The sequence below is a fragment of the Nycticebus coucang genome, chromosome 6, assembly GCF_027406575.1.
Source record: "Nycticebus coucang isolate mNycCou1 chromosome 6, mNycCou1.pri, whole genome shotgun sequence".
NCBI classification, from domain to species: domain Eukaryota; kingdom Metazoa; phylum Chordata; class Mammalia; order Primates; family Lorisidae; genus Nycticebus; species Nycticebus coucang.
This window is the reverse complement of record NC_069785.1, coordinates 5485228-5503477: the sequence shown is the minus strand read 5'-3', so window position 1 is coordinate 5503477 and position 18250 is coordinate 5485228. Positions and strand designations below refer to the sequence as shown.

The 18250-nt window shown below is 47.3% G+C and overlaps 1 protein-coding gene across 2 annotated transcripts in view; it reads left to right on the top strand.

The window, feature by feature from the left end:
- Positions 1–18250, top strand: part of GNG2 (G protein subunit gamma 2) — a 106882-nt gene that overhangs the window by 72374 nt on the left and 16258 nt on the right. For both annotated transcript variants that reach the window (XM_053594484.1, XM_053594483.1), the window contains one exon: positions 16093–16208. In XM_053594484.1, coding sequence (XP_053450459.1) covers positions 16122–16208 — 87 coding nt within the window. In that variant the 5' untranslated portion in view covers positions 16093–16121. The remainder of the gene's footprint in view (positions 1–16092; positions 16209–18250) is intronic.

The following is an 18250-nucleotide window of genomic DNA, read 5'->3' as shown; positions in this document are numbered from 1 at the left end:
AGTTTCTTTTATATGTTAAATAAGGGCTGTGGTTCAGTAGGTTTTAAATGTCTCATATTTAATCTCTCTTTAAGGCTGAATGGCATAAATTTGCAGAGGAGCCATTTTCTAACTTACTCCTTTCTAGAAAAATCCTCAAGCTTTGTCCTGGAGAGGCCCTCCTATCATAAGCCATCAACAGGAGACCAGACTCTAGGCTTCAGGCTTTGGGAGGAATTTTCTAAATCTGTGCTACAAGCCATTCCAGTATATCATATTGGTAGTTCCAAAAGGGATTTTTGTTTTGGGTGTTCATTTGTGCAAGATACTCCTGGCTAGCGCTAAACCCTAAGATTTAAGAGCTCCATGAACTCCGTGGTATATTCACTAAGGTCAGTCAAGTTCACAGCCTTTGCTTTTTCAAGCTGCTCTTGGTACTGGGGATTGGTCTCAAAGTATTCATTCTATGAGGTAGGCTAGAAAAGGGAAGTGAGTATAGCTCCCTAAAATAGTCTCTGCAAATGTGATGGTCTCAGTGCTGTATATACGCAATCATACAACTGTCAAGCCCTCCCTTTGGCACACCAAAGAAGGACAAATTTTAATGTACCTAAATTATACTTTGATAAAACTGGCTTTAAAAAATAGTATCTGTAAGGTGAACGTCTGGTCCCCAAGTCAACGTTTCAAACAAGCTCCTTTCCCCCTGGGAGAAGGCCAATGACCAGCTGTCTCCACAGTAGGGTCCCTTCCATGGTTCTCCTCCCCACCAACCCAGGCTACTTCTAATCAATGTGGGCAATAGTCGTCCACGACCTTACTTAAGGACAAAGTAAAAGAAAGTTTACTTGTCCCTCTGTCTTTTAATTTCTTAACCTTTCTTCTATTCCTTATAATAAAAGAGACACTGGCATGATATCTAAAGAAGTAATTTTTTAAATGGTATTGATTAAAAGAATGGAAAATGGCGGTGCTCTTTACATATCAAAGATGTGTACAAATGGAACCTGACACTGGAGTGATGGGGAGACTTAAAATAACTTCATTCTCTAAAGGCCGTGGGGGGTGTTGAAGCTTGCCCTCTAGATAATGAGAAATTATTCCAGAAGCTCAGCATTTGCATGGGGCCAGGAAATGAGTATGTCTATTAGTGAATCAGATTTTCCCAGGATGACACTGCACACCAAAATGTGAGCTCTCTAGGTTGGGGACAGACGCTTGAAAAATTACGATGAAGGGTAACCTGGTTGTCTAAAGAGGGTAGATGGTAGGAGGTTTGTATTACGCTTCTCAGTTTTCTAAACGTGGCTGTGTCTTTCTTTTATATATATAAAATATATATATATATATTTTTTTTTTTTTTTTTTTAAACAGTGAATTGGAAACAAATGTGCTGCCTGACTTCCCTCACACTGAGCTTATGAAAAGAGTTGGGAATTTCTGCAGGTGTGTTCAGGGGCTGCAGCCCCACCCTGGATGCTGTCTGACCCCCGTGGTTGTGGTGAGATTGAGGGGGACGCTAGGCCAGCACCACAGAGGAGCGCTCGGCATCAGACTGGTCTTGCTGCTTCTGAGCAGAGACTCTGTGTAACTTTGCAGTCGGGAAAAGTAGTTGAGGTTTCTGTGTTGCCGGACAGCCCAGATTGCACCCGGTTATTCCACGACCTGCCCTTTCTTGACAGTAGCCAGAAAACGCAGAAGGGGAGATGCTGCCCCAATCTCAGGCTTACACTTTGGCCCAAGAATGTGAGGATCCTCCAAGATTAGCTAAATGGGACATAATCAGAGTCTGGGAAGGAACAAACGTGCTGCGTTAGCCCCTCTGCTACCAAAGGGCCTGGTTGTAAGAATCCGGCCCCAGGAGCATGCGCCTGTGCCTGTCTCAGAGGTGGTCCATTTACCAGGCACCTGGGTGCTGGGGGCCATGGGGACTTCCATCCATTTAACAAGTATTCGTCGAGCCCCTGCTGTGAACACTGCAGACAAAGTCACTGCTCTTGGTTTACATTTAACAGGAGAAGGAGATTAATGATAACGAATATAATTCAGTAATTTCAGACTATTATAATGTATTGAAGAAAATAAACAGTGATGTGCTAGGGAATAACGGGCTGGTGAGGGGCACTTTCGACAGTGTGAGGGCAGGAGACTGGTCAGGTGAACCCCATCCGAGGGAGCAAGCAGCAGGCACAGGCCACATGAGGCCAGCATTGCCACATTGCAGCAGCTGAAAGGCGTGTGGGAGGCCCTTGGGTGCAGCCTCCCTTGTCCTGTTTTACCAGTGAAGACAGACAAACTTGCCACTGTTTCAGAGACTAAGCAACTGGTTTAATAAATACTTATTGGATGTATGGCTAGATAAAATAAGGGTAATTAATAATGCCGGCCAGCATGCGATTTTTTTTTTAAGTCAGGGAAATGGCTAGGATTATATGGGTACAGGTTTCTGGGCTGGTGTGCACCCAGAGAGCTCAAGAGGTTGACAATGAGGGTTCCTCAGAGGAAGAGAGGCTTGAGCTGGGCTTGCAGACACAGGCAGGAGTGAAGGGAAGAAGGAACACGGCTTAACCGTGGCCTTGTGACCCAGGCTGTGTTAGGAGAATGGAGGACTGGGCTGGTGATGCGGGTTTGGTGGGTTGGTGGGATGCAGGGCTGGTGGGAGGCAAAGCTGCTAATGCAGGTTTAGGCAGAAGTGCTGTGTGTGCACCGGGGTCTCAGGGTCTGTCCATGCAGAGGTGGGGGGTAGGGGTGGAGGTTGCCAGTGATGGAAGCCGCAGGTACAAGGCATGTGTGCTCCCTCTGTGGCCACAGGAAACCTCAACAAACACCGTAGGTGGATGTGAGTGCTTCTCTTGAGAAGATAACAGTGAAGGAAAGGAAAGCGCCCCGCTGGGATTACCAGGTGACCCACAGCACTCTCCTGTCTGCTTGGGGCCAGTTTCCTTAGAAACTCAGCACACCGTGTGCTTCTGGGTCACACACATGACGCGCTCAACGAATCCCTGGCAACTCATTTTAAGTCACAATTGATTTTCAAATCATCACCAGCTCTCTAATAATTTGTGAAAATTAGAAATTTCAAAATTGGATGTAAGGATTTACTAATTCCCGCCCCCCCCCCCCCCACCTACACACACACAAACAAGCTCTTTCTCCTTTAAGATTGTTAAGTTCTTGCTTAACTATTCTGGTTCTTGTTAATGGAATCACAGCTGGTGGTGTCCATAGACAGCTCCCCTCCCCCGGCCTTCTTACTGTGAGATTCCCAGCCCGCACCCTTGGCTATGAGGAGTGGAGAGTGTGTACGGAATGCTTTAGGTCACAGCACATCACAGTAGTTGCTCAATAAGTGGGGGTGATGGTTTTGTCCTGTCCCTTACTGCTCTTGAATCCCCCTCCTTGGTTCACAACGTGCTGTCACCAATATTAGGTGCATGTACAATCCTGGGGTTCTTATCCCCACGTTATGGCTGAGCAACAGCAGCCCAAACAGATGAACTGATTTTTGCCACCACAAAACAGCAGGGGCTGTCAGAGCCGAGGAGAACCCAGCTCTTCCATCTCTGGCTCATGCTCTTCCTCCCTGACACCATCTGTCAGTTGCACCACTGGAAAGCTCCCCAGACACAAAGTGATGGAAACAAACCAGAGGGAGGAGGTCAAGTTCTTATCTGGGGAGCTCAGCACCTCCTTGTTCACCTGAGGACTTCCTGTGTTATCATTTTGTAAGCCTGAGAGACCATCTGGGCAGCAGCCAGAAAGCTCAGCCAGAGAAGTTTTCTCCGAACTAACAGGGTTGCCTGAGGTTTGAGAATCTACTGAGGATTTAGGACTGAAGCAGTCGTTTTCTATAAAGAAATTAATTAACTGATAGATAATTTCCTGCAGGGAAGCAGAAGGCCTGTCAGACCCCCCTTGCCCACTGGTGCAGGGTAGAGGAGACATCAGCCGCTTAGCAGAGCTGTTTCTATGGGAACTGCCTCATTATTTCTCTTTGGTTGAAACCCTACTGGTTCATGGTTGGGGCTTCCAAATTAAAAAAAAAAAAAAATCCCACATACCCCATATAGAGTACTGATCTTTTTTTCTTGAAGTGAACAAAGCCCACCTGGCATCTAAGAATCCCAGCTCCTATTTATCCAAGGCTCAGATAAAAACAAAAGCTTACATGTCACTTTAAAGTTGCAACACAGCCCATTCGTTCCTGTTGCATTTTACGAGATGCATGAAACCTGTGACTTTGAAGTCAACATTTTTCAAAGACTGTGTTTTTTGTTTAAGTCATTAAAGTCAGCTAACCGGTGACCCTCTTTCCAGAGGAAAGCTCCATCCCATATGGGTTAATATTTTCAAATACACCAGTTTACTGGTAAGCAGAGAGCTGTCATTTAAAATAAGTTCCTGGCACTGGAGTGAGGCAGGGAAGTCATATTGTGTCTTAGTCCCCACTTCCACAGCATCCTCGCTCCACACTGATTGGAGGGAATTTGCCCTCCAGGAAGCCTTTCTCCCACCGGGTAGGTGGCATGTTCCCAGCCAGACCACATGAAGCAGGGCGGAGTAGGTTTCAGCCACGGCTCTTCCCTGTTGGCCCCCAGCTGGGTGGTTAGGGTCTCCACACAGGTCCTTGTTCACATCAGCTTCCCTGTAGCTACACAGACAGTAAAATTGCTATTATGTTTATGAAAGTGGCTACACATATACCATAGACCCTAGATTAGCATCAGCCTGATGCCTCTGAAAATGTGAATTAGAAAGGGCTGAAAGAAAATCTTTCCCTGGGTGCTTGCTTCAGAAACACCCTTCTCACTAATATGCTGGCTTCATCTAAACCTCATTTTCCTTCAGGGAGGGATGTAGCACTCACCTCCCTCGAGTGCGGAGGGTGAAATAGGATAATGCTTTAAAGCAGTTGGCAGGGCTCCTAGCACACGGCAAGCTCTTTCTTGGTTCATAAACTAATTCACGTTAGCGGTTCTCTGGTGAAAGAACAGAGATTTTGGTCCTGGAAAGGAGAAGCAATTTAAGGTTGGGAAGGGGGATGGAGAGAGAACAGAAGTGCTTGGATGGCTCCTGTTTTGTTTTGTCTGCAAGTTCATTCCTTCCCTTCTAGCCGTGCTGTCAGCTCTCTGCCTTCTGGCCTCCTCTAAACTCCCTGAGGCCTCCCGGGGATCGGTGTGCTCCTGTGCCGCTCCTCCCCTTCTCAGATACAAACCAGTGGCCCACCGGGTCCAGATGATCCCCAAGCTCTTCTGCACGGGGGTGTGAACACCCACCCTGCACACCCCTGTCCCCATCTCTCTATTCTCATGTCTTTCTTAATTCTCCATCTCAACCACCCTTGCTGCTGCTTGAAAATGAGCAAAGGCAAGTGAAGAAACTGGCACATCGTGACACCCACAAGATCTGTGCGACACACCCAGCTGTTGACAGACTGGGAAAGAGTGAGTGAGCAGCACGGCAGATTCCATCCCGAACACGCTGGGATTGAAAGAGTTGAGGGAGAAGTAGTGGGCATCACAGTAAGTCCTTTATTGACATAAAATGTCCCCGGCCGCAGAACTAAAAGGAGTTAGTATTTGCTGGTTGGCTGAGATTGCAATGTGCTATTTTGGTGTTCTCAGGTCAGAGTGGGCAACGGGTGATAGAAAAAGATGCCTGACCAAAAAAAAAAAAAAACTGCTCCGAAACCTGGCAGGCCAAGGTTTTACAATTACTGCAGAACGTCTGTAAGGTGACCACCCAAGGGACGGTAACATGCTGGTCAACATGTGGTGCTGGTCACCATAGGAACCAGGCCTGCAGTACTGACACGGACAGGTGGAGCACGTCTGGTCCATGAAAATCAGGTCGACTTAAGGAGGTGGTCAGTGGAGGGGGGTAGGGAGCTGGGGGAGTTCTGCTGTATTATTTGGTTCACATTACACCCATTGTGCACGGGTTCACCAGCGCCAGCGCTCTGTCTGTGACAGTCCTTCAGAGGAATGGATGTTAACCATACTCTTAGCACACATAATCTTAGTTTCTATGCCAACCTAATTAATATGAACAGTGGACCCTCCATAGCCCACCACCTCCCTACACTGACCACCTCCTTAAGCTGACCTATATGGTGTTCAACTTGCAGAGGTTCTGCTGTATATATATTAATTGACGATGTGTATATATGTGTGTGTGTGTGTATATACATCAGTTAGCATATATGTAATCTAACACTCACGCACATAGATATATCAATTTTATGGTGTATGTACTTGCTGCCCAGTAAATTAGAATAGGGATTGAAAAAACTAAGTGGCAACAACAGCCAAGCTAAACTTGGGTTGTGGCTTGAGCAGTTAACAAAGATATTTATCCTGATGACCAATTACTACAGGAGCAATTACAAAATTATAAGTTGGAATATTTTGAAATTAGTCCTTTAATTCAAAAGCAGCTAGCAACCCGTCACCAGTAACGTGGCTGAGTGACGAATGTGAATGACAGAGACGTCATGGGGTGACTGGGAGATTACAACTTCCGGTTTGTATCGCAGAGCCAGCAATTGTTTATTTTATGGCCAATATAATCCTAACCTATAAATACACAAAACAGACAAACCCAACCTCTCAACACCGACTGCAAATATCAAAACACAGTCCTGAGAAGTACACAGCTGTAATTAAAATTAAAGGCCTTGAGAGTCTGTCTGCGTATCACCCTTATAAGCACCGTTAAAGCATGAACAGAATGGAACCCTCTACAATTAACCTACGCTGTCTAAGGCAGAGATGCCATCATCAAGACATTATTTATCCTTGTGCCAAGGAAATAAGGGGTTGTGTGTTTATTACCAGGCCTAAATGACAAGAAAATGCATGGTTTCTTAACAGAAAAGTTCCTCCTAAAAGAAATCAAAACACCGAAGGCGTTTTTAGAAAAAGAAGTCTCACCTAATGCTTATTATTCTGTAACAGGCCTATTTCTCCTATTCTGGGGGGTCAGGAAGACATGGGTGGGAATGGTTAAGAAAAAAATTCCTTATTATTTTTCAGTTTGGAATTCAGGTGGGATAATTAGGACATTCTTGGGGAGTTCTACCCATTTCTTACACACAATTCCTATAATTGTTCTAGGGACTGTGGTTACTTGTATCCTTTTTGCTGACTGGCAAATATAACCCAGACTAGTCACGTTCAGCAAAAACATTGCACAGAAGAGACCAGCTATCCGTACAGCATAAAAATGCTAATGAGAATTAGGAACACTTAGCACTTATTCATAACTGGGAAGGTAACAGGGAGTATAAGACCTCAGACTATAAAAGCCTACTTAGTTGAACATTTCCCCGTGGAGCACTTTCCTGGAGCAGATATTTCATGTATGGCTTTATGGATATTTGGGAGTTTCCTTCCATACATCTCATCAAGGGCACCCCGAGCCTTATAAGCAGTACCATTCATGGTTGCCTGCCATGCCGCAGGGCACTGGGGTCTCTGCCTCTGCTCCAAGAGTACCAGTAGCGCCCCTGTTACTGTCATAACCCAAAGCATCTCACACATTCCCAAATACCTCCTGAAAAGCAGTACTTCCCCAGTTGGGTACCACTGCCAACGTGAGCCTGCTGTGGGACACAGAGAAAGGATCTAATCCTACTTGCAATTTCCACAGGGTAAATTATTAGAGTTTTAAAACAGATTTCGGCTGTATAATTCTGAAAGAACAAACCTTTGGTGCTATATTTCTGTATTCCAATGTAAAGACGTGTACCCATATGCTTTCCAGGCCCTATCATGATTACTGGGTCATCTAGGCCCTGCCGGGAGCTGCCAGCTGGGCTCAGAATAGCTGGACAAAAGCATGTTGCTTTAGCTAGCACTGTCCAGCCGTTAGTCATCACCCCAGCCAACTCTCAGAAATGTTCTGAGACCCCAGAAGTGGCCTCAGGAATCCAGTTTCCCCAAGGGAACCAGACTCTATTTCTCTGTATGCACCGGCTCCTAAATAAGTAGAGTTAACTGCTGGCCACGTCTCCAAAGTGGTCCTTAGGTGTCCAGGGCCAGGCTAGGCCTCTGCAGAAGTAAATTTCAGTGTATTCCAGATCACAATCCTTTGACAAAGAGGGCGCTGATTAGGTGAGGGGGGAGCAGTATATAGAAATGAACCACCTTCTTTTTTCAACTAAAAGGGTTTTGGGGGGTGGTCATTTGTGTCTAAGAGCTACGTGTATTTTGAAACTTTTTCTGCATGATCTTCTTAGCAGACTTTTTAATAGCTATTTCAGTGGTAAATGGTTCAAACCATTTCCTTCCCTCTTAAAAAAATAATGTCTGCACAATTTGGGTTCCAAGAAAATAATACTTGAAGCGTATCTGTGCCTTGAAACTCCCTGACCAGTTTCCTGGGACTCTGTCCACCCCTGTTACCAACCCCAAATGTTCCCTTCACTACACTTCTCATTGTGTGTAATTACTTTCAACTCAGGTGGGGGTGGAAGACAAAAGGCTTCCTTCTCCCCACTAAGAATCAGTGATGTAGCATTTAATTCACTAACAATGAACAGTCTGAAAAGGAAATTAAATAACAATTCCATTTATAATAGCATCAAAAAGAATAAAATACCTTAACCATTTTTTTTTTTTTTATTTGAGGGAGAGTCTCACTCTATCTTCCTGGGTAAAGTGAAGGGAATGGCGTCATAGCTCACAGCAACCTCAAACTCCTGGGCTCAAGTGATCTTCCTGCCTCAGCCTCCTAAGTAGCTGGGACTACAGGTGCATACCAACATGCTCAGCTAATTTCTCCTATCTTTAGTAGAGATGGGTCTTTCTCAGGCTCGTCTTGAATGCCTGAGCTCAAGCAATAATCCTGCCTTTGGCCTCCCAGAGTGGTAGGATTACAGGCGTGAGCCACCAGGCCCAACCCAGAGCAGCATTTTTCATAATAGCTAAAACATGGAGGCAACCAAAGTGTTCATCAATAGATGAATGGTTAAAGAAAATATGGTGTATATATACACACAAAGGAATATTCTTCATCCTCATAAAGGAAGAATATTCTATTTTAGCAGAATATTCTGCTAAAGTATGGGTGACCCTTGAAGACAGTACACTAAGTGGAATATGTTGGTCGCAAGAGGACAAGTACCGTGTGATTCCACTTGGATATACGGTAGGCACATTCACAGGGACAGAAGGCAGACGGGGGGCTGCCAGAGGCCTGGAGGAGGAGCAATGGGAAGTGTTTATTTAGTGTGATGGTTCCCAACCTTTTGACACCAGGGTCCAGTTTCACAGCAGACAGTTTTTCCACATACTGGGATGATGGGGTGGGGGAAGGTAGGACAGGAGTCAGAGCTCCTGGTCCCCAGCAGCTGCACAAAACAACAGAGATGTGGAGATGACAGCGGGGATGATGGCCCCATGGCACAGATGTGGAGATGACGGCGGGATGATGGCCCCACGGCACAGATGTGGAGATGACAGCGGGAAGATGGCCCCACAGCACAGGTGTGGAGATGACGGCGGGATGATGGCCCCATGGCACAGATGTGGAGATGACAGCGGGGATGATGGCCCCATGGCACAGATGTGGAGATGACGGCGGGAAGATGGCCCCACAGCACAGGTGTGGAGATGACGGCAGGATGATGGCCCCACGGCACAGATGTGGAGATGACGGCGGGGATGATGGCCCCATGGCACAGATGTGGAGATGACAGCGGGAAGATGGCCCCACAGCACAGGTGTGGAGATGACGGCGGGATGATGGCCCCACGGCACAGATGTGGAGATGACGGCGGGGATGATGGCCCCATGGCACAGATGTGGAGATGACGGCGGGATGATGGCCCCACAGCACAGGTGTGGAGATGACAGCGGGGATGATGGCCCCATGGCACAGATGTGGAGATGACGGCGGGATGATGGCCCCACAGCACAGATGTGGAGATGACAGCGGGGATGATGGCCCCACGGCACAGATGTGGAGATGACCGCGGGAAGATGGCCCCACAGCACAGGTGTGGAGATGACGGCGGGATGATGGCCCCACAGCACAGGTGTGGAGATGACAGCGGGGATGATGGCCCCATGGCACAGATGTGGAGATGACGGCGGGATGATGGCCCCACAGCACAGGTGTGGAGATGACAGCGGGGATGATGGCCCCACAGCACAGATGTGGAGATGACCGCGGGAAGATGGCCCCACAGCACAGGTGTGGAGATGATGGCAGGATGATGGCCCCACGGCACAGATGTGGAGATGACGGCGGGGATGATGGCCCCATGGCACAGATGTGGAGATGACAGCGGGGATGATGGCCCCACAGCACAGATGTGGAGATGACAGCGGGGATGATGGCCCCATGGCACATATGTGGAGATGACAGCGGGAAGATGGCCCCACAGCACAGGTGTGGAGATGACGGCGGGATGATGGCCCCACGGCACAGATGTGGAGATGACGGCGGGGATGATGGCCCCATGGCACAGATGTGGAGATGACAGCGGGAAGATGGCCCCACAGCACAGGTGTGGAGATGACGGCGGGATGATGGCCCCACGGCACAGATGTGGAGATGACGGCGGGGATGATGGCCCCATGGCACAGATGTGGAGATGACGGCGGGATGATGGCCCCACGGCACAAATGTGGAGATGACGGCGGGATGATGGCCCCACAGCACAGATGTGGAGATGACGGTGGGATGATGGCCCCACAGCACAGATGTGGAGATGACGGCGGGATGATGGCCCCATGGCACAGGTGTGGAGATGACGGTGGGGATGATGGCCCAATGCACAGATGTGGAGATGACGGCGGGGATGATGGCCCCACAGCACAGATGTGGAGATGACGGTGGGGATGATGGCCCCATGGCACAGATGTGGAGATGACGGCGGGATGATGGCCCCACAGCACAGATGTGGAGATGACGGTGGGGATGATGGCCCAATGCACAGATGTGGAGATGACGGCAGGATGATGGCCCCACAGCACAGGTGTGGAGATGACGGTGGGGATGACGGCCCCAACAGAATAGATGTACTCAGTACCACTCAACTGTGTGCTTCAAATGGTTAAGGCAGTAAATTTTGTTATACACATGTATCTTACGACAATAAAAAAATTAGAGAAAGAAAGAACCAGTAACATAGAGGTCTCCTTTTAAAGTAGGTGGAAGTTTTTGTGAGAGAGAGAGAGGATGGTGATGGTGCTGATGCCCCCTGGGCCACATACCTCAAGCGTAGACAAGATAGGCTTTCTTGTTTAACACAGTTAACCAGGAGAATGGCTTTTCTCTTCTCATGTTTTTGTGGGGGGTTTTTTGTTTGTTTGTTTTGTTTTTTTGTTTGTTGCAATAGTTGGCTTTATAGGGTTTGGATAAATTCAAATAAATAGGAATAGAGGCATGTCATGTGGCATTTCAGGAAGTCTCTAGAAAGCAGGGGTGTTTGCCTTCTGTAACAGACGCAAAGCCACTGACTCCCAGCACCCCAGGTGTTGCGCATTTGGGACGTAAGGTTTCCTTTTCTGACCCTCAAACTCGTGTGTCACAACGCAAGTGCAGGGCCTACAAGGAAACGAGCCTTGGAGAAGTATGGGCTGTTTTATAAACGATCTCACAATGTAGTATTCAGAATTGGAACTGATGATTCACAGTGGGGGTGGGGGAGGTTTTCTACCGTGGACCAGGCTCATGGAGAGAAAAACAGATGAGGACAAACCGAAAGCAGCTTAACAACTAATATTCAGACGTTGTTTAATGTAGGAGAAAAGAGGAAGAAAGAGAAAGCTTTAAGAACATAGAAGGGAACTCAGTAAATTATGCCAGCTTAGAAGAGAAAGAAAAAGGAAAGACTGGATAACAGAAGAGAAAAAATAATGGGGGGAAGGGCAAAGTACCCCAAAGTATAAACAGTCAAGAAGGGAGCACATGACTAGACTCAGCCTCCACCGTCCTCGCCGGCCACCCCACGCGTCCAGCTGCACACCCACCGACCTGAGACGTCTGCTGGTCCCACCTTTGGGGTCAGCCTTTTACTCCTTTTTGAAACTTCCCTCTGTAGCGATTCCCCCAAATGACTCCAAACCCAAAATGGCTCCAGGTCCAGTTTACTTGATCTTACCCCTCACCACATATCAGAGTATCTTTTTAGGAAGAGAAGTACTTCTTTGGAACAGACTGTAGGACTCTACAGTTCTTCTAGCCTCCAGGAGGGGGGACCTCTTCATTGCTTTTATGGGAAAGGTGATGGATGTGAAAAGGGGAAAACACACTGATTCTAACCATGGTGCCGACTCCGCAGGGTCCTGTGGTAAAACAAGAGCCTCGGGAAGCAGGAGCTAAAGCTGGGAGCACAAAGCAGGGCCTGTGTTTGCTTTTTCTCCTAAGTCCATTTAAGCTTCGTGTGTGTTCCCCCCATCCTCTGGCATTTCTAGACGTCTGCCCCACCCATCTTCCTTCCCCATCTCACCTCCCTCCCTCCTTCCCTTCCCTACCTGTGCAGACGTCTCCTTCCATGGCAGGCAAGATAACACCTTTCCAAAATGGTCACATCCCAATTCCTAGAAACTGTTAGTACATTATGTTATGTGGCCAAGGGAAATAAGGTTGCAGGTGGAATTAGTTCAGGTTGCCGATCAGCTACCCTAAAGACAGGGAGGTTTTCCTGGGCTATCTGGGTGGGCACAATATGGCTTTAAGGGTGTTTAAAAAGTGGACAAGATGGACAGAAGGGACACCAGATCAGAAGGAGATGTGACTTCAGAAGAGGTCAGAGTGGGAAGGACTCAACTCCCCCTTGCCAGCTTTGAAGATAGAGGGTGGGGCCAAGGGCCAAGGAATGCTGGCACCTCTGTGCTGGGAAGAAAACGGATTCCCATCTAGGAGCCTAGAGAAGGAACACAACCCCACTCACACCTCCAGCTTAGCCCAGTCAAACCCCCTTCAGACTTCTGATCTCCAGAACTGTAAGATGAAAGGTTTCTGTCGTTTAAGCCCCAACATTTGCAGTTGTTGGTTGCAGCAATAATAGACGAATGTACTTTCTATCTCAGCCTCCCCAGACACCCCCAGCTTTTCCCAGGGAGCATGAAAAGGCCATAGGACACAGACTTCCCAAGATACTTGAATGAAAATAAGGGGTCATTTAATCAGTTAGTTGCAGGTCTGTTGCCTGATGACAGAGAACCCTGAATAATGGACACTTAGTTCTCTCTCTTATAAAAGGTGGCCAGGCCATAGATGGTCTGGTGGCTCCACCAAGTCAGTAACGCCCAGCTCCCTCCTGCTCACCACCAAGTCAGTAACGCCCAGCTCCCTCCTGCTCACCACCAAGTCAGTAACGCCCAGCTCCCTCCTGCTCACCACCAAGTCAGTAAGGCCCAGCTCCCTCCTGCTCACCACCAAGTCAGTAACGCCCAGCTCCCTCCTGCTCACCACCAAGTCAGTAACGCCCAGCTCCCTCCTGCTCACCACCAAGTCAGTAAGGCCCAGCTCCCTCCTGCTCACCACCAAGTCAGTAAGGCCCAGCTCCCTCCTGCTCACCACCAAGTCAGTAAGGCCCAGCTCCCTCCTGCTCACCACCAAGTCAGTAATGCCCAGCTCCCTCCTGCTCACCACCAAGTCAGTAAGGCCCAGCTCCCTCCTGCTCACCACCAAGTCAGTAAGGCCCAGCTCCCTCCTGCTCATCCTAGGGCACTGTCACTCTGGAGGCTCAAGATGGATTTCATGATCATTACAGGTGCCCTCCAGGCTGGTAGCAGGAGATCTCAACCCCTTCAAGATCACTTCTGCTTATATCTCATCAGTCAAAACTTAGTCGTGTAACTATCCCAAGCTACAAGGGAGGCTGGAGAATGTATCCTACAGCAATAAGGCTCTTGTGGTGTCTTTTAAAAAAAAAAAAAAAAATTGTCCTTACTAATGAAGAAGAGAGGAAGAGGTATTGGGAGGCAGGCTGTGGTCTGTCCCATAGGTCACTGTGTGATCTGTGTAGATTCAAGGGCAGAAGAGAAGCTGGCCAGACTCCCAGAGCCCCTGTGGACCCAGTAAGCATTTGGTAATTCTGGGATAATCTGCATTCCCCGTGTGATGAATGAATTTTAGTTTGGCAGAAACATTAGTTTCACAAAACAGGGTCCAGGAGCTTATCGGTAGTGGCTGCGTCCAACTTTGCAGGAATGAGAGTCAGGCCACCCTGCTGGATAAGTCAGGGCTCGTCTCAGCCCAGTGAAATCTTCCCAGACGGTTAGATACCTGTGTCACTGTGGGGCACAATATTTCTTTTCCTTGTTGGACAGATGATGGGGTTCCTAACCAGGCTGATGGAATCATCATTGTTAAAGCCTCCTTTCATTTTTCTTTGTCTTTACATGTAATTCTCCATCTCTTGATCTTCAAGCATATGAAAGTAGAGTTCCCAGATCTCTGTGACTTCAAACATTCCTCCAGTCTTCCCTTCCACTTTATTGTCTCCAAATGCTTTGAAAATAAATTGAGGAAACAGTAATTATCCTCCCATTTGTTCTATAAATGTTCTCTGGAGGCTTATTTGGCAGTACTCTTTACAAAGTAACACTCTCTAGGAAGGAACTCGCATGTTTCCAGAGAGTTATGCATAATTTTGTGAAGAATCAGGTATCTATAAAGAAGAACCAGAGGAGATAATTTACAGACTTGGCCTTTTTAGTAATTAAAACAGAAATTATTTCTTGATTTCAGTGGGTAGGTAAAAAATCTATGTACAGAATCTGTTATGAGTTTTCCTTCCTTCCCCAGGGAAGGATTTGTGTGTCTTTGGTTTATAAGGTAAGTGACCTGATCCTAGTTCTTCCCTAGATAAAAAGATTTCCCAAAATTAGCAGGAGTCACAGGTTTTGGTATAATGTCTTCAGAACAAGAGTCCACTAGTGTTGACGGGGACCGTGGTTAGTGCTTCCCTTCGCTGGGTCCTGCGCTCAGGGAATGGAGCTCACAGGCACTGCCTTCCTTCCAGACGCAGTGACCTCAAGGGGCCTGTTCCCACAGACGACCCTGAAATAGCAGGTGGCACCTTGACATGGAGCGAGATCCATTCAGAACTGAGAGAAATGGCCCCTGAAAATAAAAGAGGATACTCTGCAAGATGAACAACAAGAATGACGTGAGATAGTGGATCAAGGATGGGTTAGAAGGGAAGTGAACCTGGGACAGGACTTGAAGGGGGCAAGGAATCCAGCTGGGGATGGGTCCGGCAGAATGAGACGAAACTATCTCACAGTCTACAAAGGGACAGAACTCCACTCTTGAAATGTTTATGTCCCATCGCCATATTGATAAAAATAATAAGTCTGTTGTCATTAATTTAGAATAACTCCTGGGAGCTAACTGATGTAATTACCAATTGAGACGTGGCAATCCCTCCCACTTGACATGCTAGGTGGTTCCTAAAGAGTTGTGAGTAAAGGAGATAGTTGTGAATCAAGCTGAATGTCAAAGAGAGTGGAGAGGAATGGCCGTTTCCAACAATGCCGGATAAGCGACCCGGAAAATCTGGCCTCCTATTGCGGCGTCTCTGCAGTGTAAAGGCCAGGGTGGTCACAGTTAACCAGAGGTGGGGTCTGAGCTCGTCAGGAGAGCACTGTGGACAGTGCCTTTAGTCCTCGAGGAGTTCACGGTTTACCATTCATCCCTCTGCACCCTTCACTCATCCTCGGAGGGAGTTGCCATGACATCTAACAATGTAGCAGTAAACAAGAGCAATAGTGCACAATGTCACCCTTACCATTTTCAACTCACTGTAAAAATTAAGCTAATTTTAATATGTTGCTTTCTTAACGTAGCCTGATTTTATTTTTAAAATAAATAAAATCTTATTTTTTTTATTTAAAAAAAAATAAAATCAGGCTACATTATTTTACCTGATTTGGTAAACATTTCTCCTTCCCCTCCCCTTCCGAAGAAAGGACAGAGAAGTAGGGAGAAAATCACCAATCTTCTGGCCTGCCCACAGTCAGATGCGGCGCTGACCAGGGTGCAGCGGGCTAGAGGAGCCGGGCCTGGCAGCAAGCGCTGCTGTGAGATTCCCCAGCCACGGCAGCCTGCCTCTTCCTCTAACCCATTCTTCCTCTGCATTTTCTTTTCCAGTGTGTCTGCAAAATCCATCCAGCGTGCCGATGGCCAGCAACAACACCGCCAGCATAGCGCAAGCCCGGAAGCTGGTGGAGCAGCTCAAGATGGAAGCCAACATTGACAGGATAAAGGTGAGGACGTGCTGAGCCTCACGGCACCTGCTGGATTATGAGGAGTGTGACTGGCAGCCATGGCTCAGTTCACTGCTCTTCCATGGGGAGGGTGAAGCCAGCCATGACGGAGAGCCAAGTAATGATTAGGCAGAAGTGATTTTCCTAATGTGTCTTCACCTTCTCCAGATTCCTACAGCATGAAATGACAGAATAAATTAAGACTGGTTTTCCATGTAGAATTTAAAACAAGACAGCAACAACAAAAAACTGGTTCATGGCTGAATTCCAACCAAAGAAATTGGAGAATACATAAAACTTACCAACCCACCAGTTCACCTCCCCGACCTTCCTGAGACCCTCTTCTCACTTGGGTTTTAACTTTGTCTGTCCTTAGACTCTGAGGTACTCAGATTACACGTCTGTTTTTCACATCCAATCCTAATCAGCACTGCAGGTTATTCATTCCTTCTTTATACTTTGTTGGATTTTTTTTTTCTATAAAACACAAAAGTCACACCCAGCATCCCTAAGAAGTCAAACAGGGCAAAGGTTTGATGACAGTCCTTCTTTCTCTTATCCTCCCAGACCCAACCTGACAATGGTGCCGAAAGTCAAGGCTAATTCATGTTGAATCAAGACTTTAAATCCAAACCCTCTGTTGGTAGATTCTGAATGAAAGGGTGGCCATAAAGTGTCATTATTAATTACTAATCATACAGACAGCTACGGCAGGGTTGTAACGTAAATTTTTGTCAACCATCAAAAATTTACTGCCCCAGAAGTAATTTTTTTTACCTAAGCATTGTATGAAACACATCTCATTTTACTATAATAAAATTAGAACATTCCAGGTGGCACCTGTGGCTCAAAGGAGTAAGGCATCAGCCCCATATGCCAGAGGTGGTGGGTTCAAACCCAGCCCTGGCCAAAAACTGCAAAAAAAAAAAACTAGAACATTCCTCCCATTGCCTTTTAAAAACTAAAGTATTGTTCCTATTTTCTCCATACATGACTCAGCTGCTAGGCAATCCCACTGTCTCTAGAGGTGTGTAGGGGCCAAACTCTAACTACTGGGCCAAATCAGCCCAGTGCCCATTGTTGAAAATAAAGTTTTATTAGAACCCGCTCTTTTACCTGTTCATGGCCACTTTCACTCTACACCAGCACAGTAGAGGAGTTGTAACAGAGAACTTAGGGCCCACAGAGCCTGAAATATTTACCCTCTGACCCTTTACAGAAAGTTTGCTGACCCTTGGCCCAAAGCAGTGGTTCTCAGCCCATCTGTGCATTCACAGCACCCAGAGAGTTCAATAAAAGGACCGATTCCCAAACCACAGCCAACCAATTAAATTAGAAACTCTTGGGACAGCAGTCACCAACCTTTCTGGCACCAGGGATCAGTTTCATGGAGGACAGTTTTTCTGTGTACAGGCAGTGATGCCAGTGACTGGAGCAGCTGGGGGAGGAGGGCAGCTGGCAGCTGTAAATACAGATGAAGCTGCTTCCCTTGATCACTCACCACCCACCTTCTGCTGTGCAGCCTGGTTCGTAAGTTTCATGGAAGATAATCTTCCCATAGACCAAGGGCTAGGGGGTCGGGGGAGCTCTGCAGCCCAGCTCCTAACAGGCTGTGGACTGGTACCAGTCTGTGGTGCAGGGGTTGGGGTATGATCCTAGGCATCAGAATCTTTTACGTTTTTTTCTGTTAATTCTAATGTATAGCCAAGGTGGAGAACCACTGTCCTAGGGGAAGGTGTCTGCCCCTTCTAACTCCCATCAGATGCAGGCTAGAGATTGAAAGGACAGCTCATCTTCCTCCCCGAGTAAGTCGAGCAAATATCCGTGGACATTTTCCCACTTACCCTAAACGTTTACTCCTTCGTAAAATTTGACTCCCAGGGACAGGCCCCAGGGTTTCACCACTCTGTCTTCTCTCAGCAGCTTTAATTCTTCTACCTTCTTGAGTGAGATAAATAGAAGGCCCTCACCAGCTGCTGTGCTTCCAGCCGCCTTCCTCTCCTCTTCCCTTGCCTCTTGTTTTTTACTTTTTTTTTTTTTTT